This window comes from Dipteris shenzhenensis, chromosome 20 (genome assembly GCF_047967505.1).
Source record: "Dipteris shenzhenensis isolate YYH24624 ecotype China chromosome 20, Dip_SZ_1.0, whole genome shotgun sequence".
In the NCBI taxonomy this organism is placed as follows: Eukaryota; Viridiplantae; Streptophyta; class Polypodiopsida; order Gleicheniales; family Dipteridaceae; genus Dipteris; species Dipteris shenzhenensis.
The window spans coordinates 5,650,475-5,665,845 of NC_141615.1; the positions used below are offsets into that span (position 1 = coordinate 5,650,475).

The following is a 15,371-nucleotide window of genomic DNA, read 5'->3' on the forward strand; positions in this document are numbered from 1 at the left end:
AACCTCATGGCAAAAATAGCATTCTTATTTTTGTCGAAACCTCATGACAAAAATAGCAATCTCATTTTGTCGAAACCTTATGACAAAAGGCAGCCCCTGGACAACTCTTTAAAGTGCGATTTCAGCCTCTGACAGCTTCTGGGACCTTGGCTAACAGTTGTGCAGCAGCAGATGCGGAAATCCAGCAGGTATTGGCAGCAGCAAGAAGTGCGAATTCAGCCCTGGCAGCACCTTGGAGCAGCAAAGAAGTGCGAACTGGCCTGGAAGAGGTGCGATGTCTTGTTTGGAGCCCCACGCTTGACTGAATTGAGGTCGCCCAGCTTTCTAGCTGTCTTTTATGGTCCTGGTCCCGCTTTTGGCCCATCGGTGCTTTTCGTGGCCCCCAAACCCTAATTTGGGTCTTCAATGGTTTTTGTGAATTAATTTCAAATTACACCACTTTGGCACCCCATTGTTGGACCAATTAATTAATGCCTAGGGGAATTGGTTGCACATTGCTAATTTCCCATGGCCCACTAGAAATTTAATTCCCTAGGTGCCGCACGCACGGCCCTTTGCCCGTGCCCTCGAGGCCCTAAGGAGTCATGTCATAATTCTTGCAAATTTAAAATTCAATTAACGCCACAATCACGCCCTCGTGACAGTGGTTGGCCATTACAATTTATTAAAGGGTCGAGTGATGCATAATTTCGTCTATAAAAGAGGTATTCATCATTGTAGGAATACTCTGACCAATTGTTATTCTATAATTCGATCCATATGTCAAAAAAGTGGATATCCCCCTGATAAGAATTCTTTGTATTCTTAAAAGGCTGAATTTCTGCAACAATAATGTGATGAATACTTGGTTTGCTGCTTAGAGGATCAGCAACCATATGTATTTTGCCAAGATGATATTGAATCATGGGCTGAAAGCTGTGGATAAACGATGCCCATTTGATGTGTCTATCTGATATCAATGGCTGGGTCAACAAGTGTTTGATACTTTGTCGATCCGTCTTGATGAGAAATTCAGCTTCGGATAATAATTCTACATCCTTAATGCATCGGTCAATTCTTTATCATATGTGCTATAATTGCATTCTGCTGGTTTTAACTTATGGCTTTCATAAGCTATGGGATACCATCTTGCATAAGAACTGCTCCAATCTCATAATCGCTAGCATTTGTCACAACTACAAAGAATTGTCTAGAAAAATCTGAAAGTTGCAATGCAGGATCTTTTGTGAGAGCTTCTTTTAAAGCTGTAAAAGACGTATCTTGTTGCTCGGTCCAATGAAAATGTTCAGTTTTCCAAGAAGTTTTGTCAAACTTATACAAAAAGCTACATAATCCCAAGAATGATCTTAAATCATGTATCTTTTGAGGTGTTGGCCACGTGATTATACATTCTTTCTCTTTTCAAATTTTTTGTATAGTTGATTTTCTCTCACGGGACTAAGTGCTAAGGCCATAATTGGCGTCAAAAAGCATATTGTCATGAAGGGTAATAGGTTGGACCGAAGAGTCAGCCGGTGACAAGCATTGGCTTCGGCACAAAATAATGATGCATTCACCACCGGGACCTTTTTCGATCCTGCTTACTCGTGTGAACCACCCGGATCCCACTCGACGCACCGGGGCCTTCGATGCTTTCGAAAATGGGAGTAGCCTAAACCGTGAAAATGGGGTTGTGGGAGAGCGATGAAAGTTTCGTGTTGCTATATGCCCAGCAAACTCAACAGGATATTCTGCTTGATTTCGATCCTGGGCCCTCGTCCGTTTGTATAGGTTGGGGAGTTAGTTGTTTGGCAGGTTTTGCACCCAAAATTGCCAGTTTGCAAAACATGATTTGCTTTCCATGAATTGCATTTACCTACACCTCAGATTCCACAACGAGTAGACGCTCTAGCGACAAATTCTATCCAGTCTCTAGCGTATCCTGGCAGGGCTGAAGCGGTTGATCGATGGTTCACCCAGCGCAAGCGGCAGCTCCGCGGAATGTCGTAGGCGTGCCTACGCACTGCTCCAGTTGCCACAAAAACCTACAGGCAGGCTGGAAAAGGGTCGGGGGTTTGAATCCCTCCTTGCCCGTAATCATCCCTAGTGGAATCGATTGAGATATTTGGGCCATATGTGTTCCCCCAAGGAGAAATCCGATGTAGGGATATGGTCAAATTTCGATCTCAGGGGAAAGGCGTGCCAAGATGTGCGTCCTTGCTTCCGAGGGCATATCTTGGCACTTTAGCTATCCAGGAAAAAGGGTCGGGGGTTCGAATCCCTCCTCGCCCACAATCATCCCCAATGGAATTGGTTGAGATATCTAGGCTAGATGTGTCCCCCCAAGGAGAAATCCGATGTAGGGATACGGTCAAATTTCGATCTCAGGGGAAAGGTGTGCCAAGATGTGCGCCCTTGCTTTCGGGGGCATATCTTGGCATGGTAGCTATCCAGGAAAAGGGTCGGGGGTTCGAAACCCTCCTCACCCACAATCATCCTTGGTGGAATCGACTGAGATATCTGGGCCAAATGTGTCCCCCCAAGGAGAAATCCGATATATGGATACGGTCAAATTTTTGATCTCAGGGGAAAGGCGTGCCAAGATGCACGCGCCCTTGGTTCCGGGGGCATATCTTGGCACGGTAGCTATTAGTGTAATCGAAGTGACAGGATTCGAACGCGTGTAAAGGCTAATTTCAAATGCTTCTTGTGTTTCTCTACGTCTTTACTAAACACCAAAATATCATCAAAAGATACCATTACGCAGCATAACTAAGGATTCGTAATGCCGCATTTGAGTTTCAAAGGCACTTTTGTATATGTCCTCTTCTACCATATGAACTTAATGGTAACCGGATTTAAGATTGACTTTACTAAAGATCATTTACCCTATGGATTTGGATACTTGTTTCTCACAGTGATTTTGTTTAGTGCACCGTAATCAATGCACCTTAGGTAAGTTTCATTCTTGTTTTTTACCAACAAGATAGGTGCTCCGCAAGGAGAGTTGCTATGTCTTATCAATTCTCTTTGTATTAATTCCTCCACTTGTCTTTCGATTTCTTTTTGCTCTATCTGATCAAATCATGCCAACGCGGACGGCACGGAGATAGAGGCTACTATTGCTTTGGAGGATTCTGGGTCCTGGAGGTTGGTGTAGATGCTCTGGCAAGAACTGAGTCTTGACATGGTTGACACAGATGAAGTGTTGTTGTTTTGCAAGCTTTCTGGTCTTGAATGATTTGCATCCCGTGGACTTTCACATAGTAGCAGAGGCTTCACGCGGCTGATGCAGACGCAAGCTTCCAATTGCGAAGATGTTGGTTGACACGAATCAAAGGCTGGTTGACACGAATTAAATGTTGCTTTCTTTTGAAATCCGCAACTTTGTGCTTTCGATTGCACCTCTCTAGGTGTTGGGGCGCGGATTCTCATGAGGCTTGTTAGGGGCGTGTTAATTTGTAATTGAAACTCACTCTTGAAAAGCTTTCAAAAAGTCTTCTTTGACCTCTCTCTTCCCCTTTAAAACTATTTTACTAGTACTTTTCTTGGATTCTTCATACGAGGGAGCTTTCTTCATCAACTTCCCAACTGCCCAAGAGCCTCCCCGTGGGTCTTTAGAAACCCAGTAAAGCTACTTACGCTTGGGCAATGATGACGCTTGCTAGGTATGCCTATCTTTTATTTTTTCAAAATTTTTAATGGTTAGCTCTTTTTTTTTCTCTTTCGCTTTCTCTTTTATTTTCTTTGTAGACTTTTGGAGTTTAGAACAATTTTGTACGATTGGATATATTCTAGTCTTACAAAGGTATATAAGCCTTACAGCATAGCCTTGCCCTGATACCATTGAAACCATAAAGGGGACTTCTAATACATACAAAGCACCACGTGATAAATTGAAGAAGAATTCCAAAAGCACAAAGAGGCACCAACAACCAATTGGGTACAATCTCCTATCCCTAGATGCGTGAGCCGCTTCCTCATCTAGAGTATTTGTAATATTTTCATTAAAAGCTTAATGAGCCCAAATTATCTCTCTCTTCCAAAATAAGGGATGCTCTTTATTAGCGTCTTTGGGCTTATTTTATCTCAAAAATGATTTATGTCTTCTACCCACAATATCGCCCAAAGTACATAATATCAATAAAATACAAAACTGGCCCTGGGCATATAGCATGTGCTGTGCGACACCTCAATCGGTACCCTCGCACTAACTAACCAAGCTCTTCTGCCCATGTGATATCGAGCCCACCTACAAAAGCCATTGGGGCTATATTCCTTTTACTTTGAAATTCAAAGTGATATCAGAAACCCATTCTCTGATCTCAGAGTCATTTAGGATAGCCACCACATTAGTTGATTGCTCTATAATCCTACAAGAAAAGATAATGAAGAATTTAGATACATACAAGTAAAGACATTTGAGGCAATAGATGGTCAGCACTATGTCTATGCTTGTAATGAGCATTCTAGAGGGGCATACAACAAAGGAGAAATGTCTTGTAATGAGCATTCTAGAGGGGCATACAACAAAGGAGAAATGTCACCGACTTGTTAGTTGCAAATGCAGTTGGTACACTTCCCATGAATAATAGCTGGATGATAGCTATCTTTGTGTATACAACCCTTGATACAATAAATGTGGGAAATAGCCCAAAAGGCTTTACAAGGCTATGGCAATAAATGTGGGAAATAGCCTAGAAGGCTTTACAAGGCTTAAATATTTGTACAAATGTAAAAAAATTAGCCAATAAAGCTTTACAAGTAATATAAAATGTCGTCTAGTGATAAAGCTTCAATCTTCGTAAAGACATGTAATCTGTCCATCCATTGATTTGCCCTCTAGTCATAAAGCTTCAATCTTCGTGATGACATGTAATCTGTCCATCCATTGATATCTGTGCACCGTAGAATTGAATGCACACACTAAAAATGAGTTGCTGCATATTGGCTACAATGTGCATAACTAGAATAGAACAGCTAATGTTGCTAACAATAATGATCCATATGTACTGGATTTTAATTGAGGAGTTGAAGGTGAGAGGGAGAAGCCACATGGCTTCACACAGAAGCTAAGCCTCGAGGCCATCCTATGTGGTGGTATCATTGTGTGCCCAATCAAAATTTTTTGTGTAAGGGACCTAAAATATGCTTCAAGGAAATCAACCGTGTCACTAGGTAGTCATTTTGGGTGTGTCCCTGTGATTCTAAAGGTGTAGTGGATTGCGGGGTGGTAGTGAGATGCCTTGACACCTCATACACATTTGGTACTCTTTTTCTCACAAGCTTGCATTCTCATCATGGAGGCCCTCTCGAGAGAGACATTGGCTAAAGTTGCAGATCATGAATGAGTTTTCTCCGCCTTTTGGGCTGGTCTTCTATACATACACCTAGGCATAGCTTACTTCTTATGGCCAGATGCTTGTGGAGGGATACTTGTTGGCCTCTGGTGGGGGTGGATGAGACAAGATTGTAATTGTTATCAAGCACAAGGAAGGCTCCCAAGAAACTATTCAACATGGGATAAGAGATGCGTGGTAATCTAGTAGATTTGGAGGCTTTGTTGGATTAGGGTTGGTCACCTCCCCACGAGTGAGCCTCCAAATGAGAAGTGCATCGGGAGGTGGACCATAGGACATTAGAATGGGTCATGGGGCTGCTCTTAGTTCATCATTGTAACTACATGTTCTTTTCCATGAGTATACCGCATTTGAAAATGAAAAGAATTGAAGAAAAGTGACTATCTCATATGTCTCTTTCTCAAAAGAGACTGTCTTAAGAAATCTTGAAGGCTTTGATGGTCAGTCTTAACTAGAAAATATTTCCTTAACAGGCACGTTCAAGGCATGTATTACTATCAAGAGTTCTTTCTCATAGAAAGCTTGCATGGCTGCACACAGAACCCAAGACAGATTGAGAGAGAGCTTCAAGCAGGCTGCAACACAAAGTACGGGCAGGCACTGCTGTGGGCAAGAAAAGACGAGTACCTTGGCCGCGGACAAGTGCTAAACATACGCGTGTGCGGATGTATGGGTGTACGGACGTGGATGTGCGGGCTGAAGGGTTGCACGGGACTTGTTTTCTAAGCACGGCTGATTGTGACACTTTCACCGAGGGATTTGAGGTACAGCAGGGCAAGGGCAAAAATTTCGACCGTAGGCCCTTTAGCATCAAGAACACCCTCTTGAAAAGCGCCTTTCAAAAATCCAAACGTTTTTCAACGTTTCAAAAAATAAAAAACGTGTTTCGTTAGAACAATGGAGTTAATGGACACGGGATTAGGGGGCCAAGAGTGGGCACCCCCCTTAGCCAAGCTCTTTATTACAATAGATACAAGATCAATGTGTTGAAGTAAATCTTATCAACACCTTCCAAACATGAGACCAAACTGAGAAGGAGCAGGAACTAGATACAAGACTTGAAAATGAAGCTCAAGGCGAAGTCTATATACATGAATAGTGTCTCAAAAGATAGCCGAGCCAGGTTGCTCAGGGCTTGAAGGCACTCCAATCCATAGGGAAGATGCTTGCACACTTACCACTGCTTACACTCAACCAATGCTTTGAAAAGGAGATTCTCAAAAGATATGCAGGAAACAATGCAAATCTGCTATAGATTGCCTTGAAAATTGGGTATACCTGTTGGGAGGGAGTAGCATGGCATAAGGGGAAGTTGCACCAACAAGAGGGAGCAGAATTGCATAGAAAGAAGTGTTGCTGTAGGACTGCATGGAGAAGGAGCTTGCAGGAGGAGCTGCTTCAGTAGGAGGACTGCTGCAAGAGGGGCTACTGCTGCAAGAGAAGCTGCTGCAGAAAGAGAGGCTGCTGCAGGAGGGTTACTGCATGAAGAACTGCTGCAGGAGGCTGCTACAGCGGAAGAGCTGTTACAGGAGGTTGTTGCTGCTACTGCTTCTGTGGAGGAGCTGCTGCAAAGAGGGTGTGCACCATGAAAGGGGTGGGGCTCGTTTAATAGATGGAGGAGGAGGGGCTGCCTCAAGCGTGGGAATTTGGGTCCATATTCGCATGGAGGGGTGTTAGCACTTAGCCCTGGTATGAGCCTTGTAGGTCAGTTCAACTTTGTGAGTTGACTTCTTTGGTCAACCATATGGTTGACTTTTAGGCCATATAGGCTACCCTTTGTATTTTCCTCTTATCCGTTTGAGCAGTACTACGTTTTGCTCCAGCTTGTTGTTAGAACCTGGCCTCTCTCCAGGGATCTCAAATGCAGACCATAAAAATAAACTTCTTCCAGGTGCTCCTCTCTGCCACCGGCATCTCTGTGAAGGATGCAACTCCGTGTTTATCCTCCCCATGCTCCAGATTGTTGAAGTCGCCTCCAACAATCCAAGAATCTACATTTGGGAGACACTCCATCAACGGTCTTCAAAAGGCAGGACGTTGTTGTCTACACGCCGCATCGTAGACATTCAGGATGCCTATCTTGGAGTCCCCACCAGTGATTGCCATCCAAACTGCGTTGCCTGTGGTCAACTCTCCCTGGCCAAAAACGTCCGCTGACACTGCTTGAGAAGTCGAGATGCAACTCCCCCACTCTTGCCTACTACTGGAGACCGCACCTCTGGGCCTCTCCTTGGGAAAGATGGTGGCGCCAGCAAATGTTAGCTACTGTGCTGAAAACTTATGCTCTTGAATTAGAAGGAAATCCATTGATCTCCGAACCACTGCCCTTTGAAGCTCCTAGTGAAGAATCAGGTACTTTGCCTATTGTCGTGCACGGTCGTGGAGTTCGTGCACGTTCCAACTAACTAGTGTCCAGCTCATGGAGAAGGATCTTGAGGAAACAAAGCTCTCTTGTGAGAAGGAGCCCACATGGTTGCATCTGATTTCTGAGACTTTGAGGGGGGTTTGAATGGGGAGTAATCTGCATCTATGCGTGTCCGAATCAAAGACATGACAGGTTCCATGCCGATCTTAATGACCCATTGCATCATGAAGGACACCTCAATCCCCAATTTGGTTGCACATTGGTGTAAAGACCAATGCGTGACTTGTGAGTAATGTATCTCTAGTCCCAGGCGGATGACGCCTATGGAATAATCTATGTTAGGTCTATCAGGGGGAAAACCTAGCTGGGAAGTAGCCGAATTGCCATGGTTGAGCCAATTGTCCACTCCCAACAGGGCCATCCACTCCTCCATCATGCCATGTATCTAATCCTACATCATTCTATCGAACAAGGCTCGGGTCGACCTTTCCTTCCCCGTTTGAGGCAAAGTTGAGCCCCCAAAAGGGACGAGTGCGAGAATTGACCACCCCGATCGAGCCCCCAAATGTCCCAACAGGCCCATCCACTCCTCCATCATGCCATATATCTAATCCTACATCATTCTATTGAACAAGGCACGGGTCCACCTTTTCTTCCCCGTTTGAGGCAAAGTTGAGCCCCCAAAAGGGACGAGTGCAAGAACTGACCACCCTGATCAAGCCCCCTTTGTGAGGCTTCGGGCGTGAATCTCCAGACCGAGGGGGTATGCATCGGGTATCTCCACGTAGTTCCAAGGGTCGATCCTCCAGAAATCCTTAGGCAAAGGTTTCCCAATGTGAGGCTTCGGGCCTCAATCTGAGATGAGTCCCCTGAAGAGGCCTTGTGCAATGAGGCCGTGTCTTGTAAATGGGCGGGAGATTGAGGCTGTGCCGAGGAGGCTACATCCTGAGAGGAAAGGGGGGGGGGGGCTTTGCCATACGCTTGCTTGGAGGCTTTGGATCTAGGGCAGGGGAGGCGAAAAGAAGAGGAAGAAACCGTTGACCCTACCTCAGCGGAAAGAGGAAAAAAGGAGAGCTGACAACTCGAGGGTGGGTGGTGAGGGTGACACCAACTAAGGTGGGGAGGAAGGAGGAAGAAGGAGGTTGGGGGGGGGCCTATTGAGGCTGTCTGGGGAGCGGGGGAAGAAATCTCTAGAACTGTTGATGTTGATGTTGTTGAAGCCCTGTGATCCTGCTGTTTGGTTGGCTCCTAAGGGCCCTAACCAACTGAAGCCAGTGGAACTGCCTGTGCATCAGCGGAAGCCCTAGTCTCCTGGAGCACTGGCGGTCCGCTATTGCCTCATCTGCCTACGTCCCCTTAGGATGGGGAGAAGCCTGTCTCCCCTGTGGCGGCTGAGGAGTATCCCCCCACTCTATCGTCCTCTGGTCTCGCTGCCTGGCTTGTTGTCACGAGGGCGTGAGTGTTGCACTTACTTGTGGACAAGATTTTGGAAAGTTAAGGGGCAGGGTCTTGGGATGGGGATGTGTAAGATTTCCCCCTAGGGATTAGGGATTAATGCCTTGGGGGTGAATTGGTGAATAAGTCCAAAGAGGAGGCAAAATACCCTTAAGACCCAAATTGCCCATTGGTTTGGTCCCACTAGAAGGGGCAAGGGGCAAACTACATTTTAAGTTGTTGGTTTGTCCCCATAGAGCCTAGTGTAAAATTAAAGCCCTTGGGGGCAATCCAAAACGTGGGCTGCCATGTGGCATGCCTATGCAAACGAAAAAGGAAAGGAGAGCTTTGGAAGAAGGTGGGCTGGTTGACGGGCGTGGGGAGATAGCGTGAATGCTTTGGAAAAAGTGGAGGACGCATGGGGTGAAGAAAATGGTGCAAGGAGCTCAGCCACCCGTAGTACGGCTGTCGTACGGAGCCTGGTTGTGTGTGCGGAGTGGCACACGGGAATCAGACTGCTGTACAGCAGTATGGACTGTACGGACAGCCCATGCGTTGTAATTTATTGCGTTTGGTACGGGCTATACGGAGGGGGCCAGCTACTACTGTACGGGGCTGTACGGAAGAGTCTCCCTCTTGCAGTCCGAGCTGTTTGACGACCATGGGGAGCCAGATATGTTTAAGGCACAGTTAATGAGTGCTGTGGGAACACTCACGCAGCTCACACAGGACCCAATGTTCTTTGACTTTATGCAGACTCCTTTGAGGTCTAAGGAGAGGAAGAAGCATTCTCATACAGGGGAGTCTAGTGGGGTTTAAAAACAGCCATTTGGTGTGGTGGCATTGGATGGACAGCCTCCAGTAATGCCAAATGTACCGGGAGTTCCAGGGCAGCAGCCCTTTCAAGATCTTGGTATGGCTATGCATGGCCAAGGAACTGAATTTCAGAATTTAAATCAAGGGCAGGAACCTTTTCCCCAACCTTTTTTGCAGCCAAGATATTTTGGTGGGAGCTCAGTATTTTCAAGCAATGGCTGGTGTTCAGTATTTTCAAGCAATGGCTGGTCAAGCTAATGATGGCCAAGGAATGCTTGGAATTTACCCTGTTGGTTTTTAGCCTGGGATGCAAGGCAATCTATCTAAGGATCTGCAGCCCACAATGCCTAACATGATATATGGCAATATTGGCATGCAGCCAGGAATGCAAGTGGAAAGTCATGGACCTTTGCAGCTCCTACAGGTATGTTTGGTATGCATGGGGCTGGTTTAACAAAGCCTTTAGTGTGTAGTGGCAGTGCAGGACATGCTGGAGGGAATGCTTCACAGTGGCGGACAAATTTGCTACTCCAAAATGAAGCACCCACAAGTTGGGTTCAATTTAAGCAGGTGTTTTGAGCTACTTGGTTGACCACTACCTTTGAGGTGGATGTTATGACAGCATGGCGTTGGATGCAGCCAACTATCATAACTTGGAAGAATACAATAAAAAGTATTGGAAAGCCCTCTTGCCGGTCAGCTCTTATCGGCATGTGCCCTTGTCAGAACAGATTCAAAAAAATTGTTGTGGGCTGCCAAAGGAAATTAGGGACTACTGAACTAAAACGACGGTTACCAACATGGCTCAGCTAATTGAGACTGCTACTACAGCTGATGCATTGCTGTTGGGAAAAACCAGTGGGTATAAAAGCAGTAAGTCTGAGGATTTCAAGAAAGCAGCGAAGTTAGGGAATGCTCCCAAGCCTCCTTTTAACAAAGAAAAGAAGCGTGATAAGCCAGGCTCTAATTGGCTGTCACGTGATGAAAGGAAAGCCTTGATGGAGGCTGATAAATGCTTTCACTGCAAAGAAGAGGGCCATGTTGGCACGGGATTGCCAATGATAGGGGAGAACAAAAAGGCAAGAAGCCTAAACCATCTACAGGGTTAATGCCTGATGTTATCAATGAGCAGCCTAATGGTGATGCTACAGAGCTTTGCAGGGCATGGGGCAAAGATATCATTTGGAACTACCACCAACCTTGGAGCTTTTCCAGCTCACCCACAAGCACATAAAGGCGACAAGTAAGGTCTATGGATTGACCCTATCTTACTAGACATCTGTGTCCCATACCATAGATATCTCCTCCACAAGGGAGACATCATACTAGCTTGCCAATCTGCCATGTCTATGGCCAAGATCGACATTCCACGTACAGATCAACGAACATCCATGGCCCAAGCTCTCATTCCAATATATAGCCTTGGCCATGGCTAAATATATAATGAGTGCTTTTTACCCCTCACACCTCTATATCATGAGTACTTCTGAAGTGCCTCACCCTCTAGGGTCTCCCCTAACCCTAGAGCTAGCTACTAGAAACCCATAGTTAGCAGGGAATGTAACACCCTTCAAGATGTTTACATCCTCTCGTAAATGGAGTAGGAAAAACCGTTCTCTTTGAATTGGAAATTCTCTCTTGGATCTTCCTAACACATATTCCCCAACACAATTAATCTTGAGTACATTCCAAAGTCCTCATACTTCTAGAAGTTAATTTTGGCATTCAATAAGTAACTCCTAACAAATCCTTGTGGCGCCCCATACCAGTGTAAGCCACCTATAAGAGAATGCATAGGTTAGGCTGAGTCATTAATAGCTAAGGTGAGTCTGCGTTTGCGGCCGCATTTGGTAGACATTATCCATGACACTCAGACAGGGTTTGTCCAAGAAGGTAGTATCTTGGACAACCTTTTCATTTTTTGGGAGGTGCTCGACTAGGCCCAGCAGGAGTCTCATCTTCTCACTATTCAGCGCTTGGATTTCGAGAAGGCATAGATAGGGTGGAGTGGTCCTTTTTGGAGCGCACCATGCAACGGTTGGGCTTCTTCGAAAGGTGGATTAGAGGGGTGGCGGCCCTTTATGCAGGTAGTTCCAGTTAGTGGTGGTCACATAAGCGATGCCTTCTCTCTCTCCCGCTCAGTTTGGCAAGGCTGCCCCCTCGCCCCCTTATTGTTTCTTTTTTTTGGCGGAGTCCTTGGGTTATTTTTTGCACTCACAGGCCTAGGGGCCTTACAGGGATGAGACTTCCACTTTGGCAGTGGCGTGGCCGATTGTGTTCTTGCCACTAGCCTTGGCATCATTGATTTTGAGATGCAGAGTAAAGCCCTCTTGGGCAAACTGATAGTGCGAGGTTTCACTCCAAGCTCAAAGCCCTGGAAACTCTTAATGTAGCGAGGGCTTCTCAGGAACACCCCGCGCACAGGTGGTCAATGGCAGTCGTCTTTCAGGTGGATATTCTTGCTTGCACCTCTCACATGGAAAGGCTCCCTCCTGATGAGAAGCCTTTTTAGAGTCTGGAAGTGCATGTTGCAAGATCTTATCTGACTGATCACACTTGCAAGAGGAGTTCGACAGGAAGCTGTTGCCATGGCACTTGGAGGTTCGGGATCTAGAGGGGCACATGCTCGGTCAAGGGACACATATCAGTTGGGCATAGTGGGATAGAGGCCCTGCGTGCTTCTTTGGGACTTGGAGGAACTTCCTATGGAGGAGGATAGAGATCAGGCACTTTCGCACGTTAGAGGAGCAGGTGCCAAGGCAACAGAGATAGATGTAGCGATCCGCGACTGCTGGTGGGAGGGGTTGAGTACCACCTGGACTCCACATTTTTGGTCTGTGCAGTTTTTGCACACAGGAGTGCTTCTCAGGGTACAATTCCTTAAGCAGACTCTTTGCTGCTTCCAGCGCAGACTCTACAAGGTAGGGGAGGGAGGCCTTTTGTTGGTAGAGATAAAGAGTGATCATTGGGACGAGGAGGCTGTGGATGGACTAGATTAGGATTGTGGGCCGGTTGGGCAGGGCCGGTTGGGCAAGAGATGGACTATTGACCTAGATACAGTTCTCTCACACAAAGAGGGAGCACATTGGTGACTTTGGTTATGGGAGGGGTGTCACGTTTAGTGGGATCTAGGGAAGTGGTTCTGGTTCGCTCGAGTAGGGCACTTTGACAGGGTGGAGGATGTGGATTTCTTTTCTTACATGATGCGTATCGGTCACCGCTTGCAGTTATTCCCTCGAGAGAGCAACACTGGGTCGAGCAGGAGGTCTCCAGAGAGATCATTCTCCGGTTCTGGCCATGCCTTTGCTCCAACTTGCAACCATGAAAGATTTCCTATTTGTTTTGGCTGGTAGCACATGGTGGTTTACCCATTGGCCCCTGGTTGGAGTAGGTGAGAGTGGACGGGAGATGCCACTTTTGCACAGATGGAGGGACGAAGACTATTCCTCACTGTCTTTGGGGATGCCCGGTAGCAAAGAGGGTTTGGTCAGTAGCTTTGAGGATAGTGGCATGTACCCAATGCATGGAGTGGGACTTCAAGTGGGGGTTGGTTGCTTGGCTCACAGAGGGGGCGCATGTGTTTTCAATAGACCCCACCAGTCCAGCCTTCCGGATTCACGGCGAGACAATGACCAAGATCGAGGTACACGAGGCAGCTCCTTCGAGATGGGTGCACCTTGTACCATTGGCAAGGGATAGTGTGTGGGAGACAGCTGCTAGCATCATTGCATGGCATATCTCGGTGGCCCGCTCCAATTGGGTGATGGGAGGCCAACAGACTATTCTGACGGCTACTTTAGTGGCCATCTAGCAGGATATCATCTATGCTCTGCGAACTATTTGGGGGCGTCAGACTCCGGGGTCTAGAGCGACTGCCGAAAGGCCCACCTCTGTGGTTGTCAGCCCATGTTCCAGAGACTCCCTAGGCAGTATGCTGGGATCTCAAGAAACAGGTTGGTCCTTTTCAGGTGGCAATCAGTTTTCTTTTCTTTTTCCCATGATCAACACCTCTTTTGGATTTTTGCTGATTTGTATAGTGGTTTATTTCAATCATTAATAGAAGCTCCTTTTCTTTGGAAAAAAAAAATCTTTAAAGCCTGTCGTTAAGGCAGGATGCATGCTCCCATCATCATGCATTTGCATGAGAGGCTGCCAAATTATCAAGACGACTGACTCTTATCAAATACCAAACAAGAATGTTGTAGATTGTCTTTGGATTATTGTAATGTTGAAAACATAAACACATCTCTGTTGAATGGAAGCCTTCCCAATTTTAGGTATTTTAGTGTTGTCTTGTTTTCAATCATTCATTGGTTTGGTGGTTCGGTAACTTGGAACTTATGTCAGACTGAGATCTTGTTTTTAATTCAATTGCATAACTTGCATAGGCACATCACAAAATTTGTCGTTAAGCTTAGATGTATATCAGCAATGCAAATTTAAAAATTGTAGTTTTAATGCTGAAGGAGATAATGGTCTTACAAGATGAGCTGCAGCAAAGAGAAAGGGCAAGTATAATAGATGAAACGTGGTTCCTTTCCTTTGAAGTCTGCATGCTCCTTCCTATGGCTTGAAAGGTTTTCAACATTTTCCTCTGTTAGTTAAGGTGAGTGAATGTCCGAAAAATGACTGAAGTCACTGCTTTTTGCATCTGGCAGGTCCAAAATTATATTTGAAACGACAGGCGTACTTTTGGAGGAGTTGAGATGTGAGGGTGCCAAGGTTCTTTCACGGTACAAAGTAGTGATCTTCGATGAGGTGCATGAGAGGTCTATAGAATCAGATCTGGCTCTTACATGCATCAAACAATTTATGTTGAGGAATGGCAACATCAGGTAAGCTCTGATAGAACCTATCTGTCCAAGAAAACTGAGAAATGCTCTATAATTGCTTTGATACACGTAATTATGATGTATAACTGGAGCAAGTCTTAGAATCATCATCCAAAGGGACATGCACTCAACAATGTGGATTGTGTAAGTTGCTTCTGAGGGAGATTTACTACCGAATTGGTTGTAAGAAGGGCAACACAATAAAGCAAGACATATAACTAAATCACTCTTGGAACACCCTCTGATCTCATATTTGTGGCCCTTCTTAGGGTACAATGGTCCTTAGTCACGACCTCCTGTGAGTCACATATCAAGTATAGCGTTTAATCTAGCAATTCGTTGATCTGGCTGAATCCTCAGTTTATGAATGAAACTTCTGAGTTCTCTTAAGGGAATTTTCAATGCATGTGACCAATGGATCAAAAGTATCCATGTAGTACTACTAAAGTAGGGGCAGTCTGTCCATGTATAGACTCAATCTCATGAACCATCTCGTGACTTGTGCGTGTAATGCTTCTCTTTGCCATCTTGGGTGACATAGGAGGAGGAATTAATGCTAGTGCAGGTTGCCTATGGTCATTCATT

The 15,371-nt window shown here is 45.7% G+C and overlaps 1 protein-coding gene across 1 annotated transcript in view; it reads left to right on the forward strand.

Moving 5' to 3' along the window:
- The window catches only part of LOC147889172 (zinc finger (CCCH type) helicase family protein), a 174,901-nt gene that overhangs the window by 57,943 nt on the left and 101,587 nt on the right, over positions 1–15,371 (forward strand). The window contains 1 exon segment of the mRNA XM_087391904.1: positions 14,613–14,789. Coding sequence (XP_087248030.1) covers positions 14,613–14,789 — 177 coding nt within the window.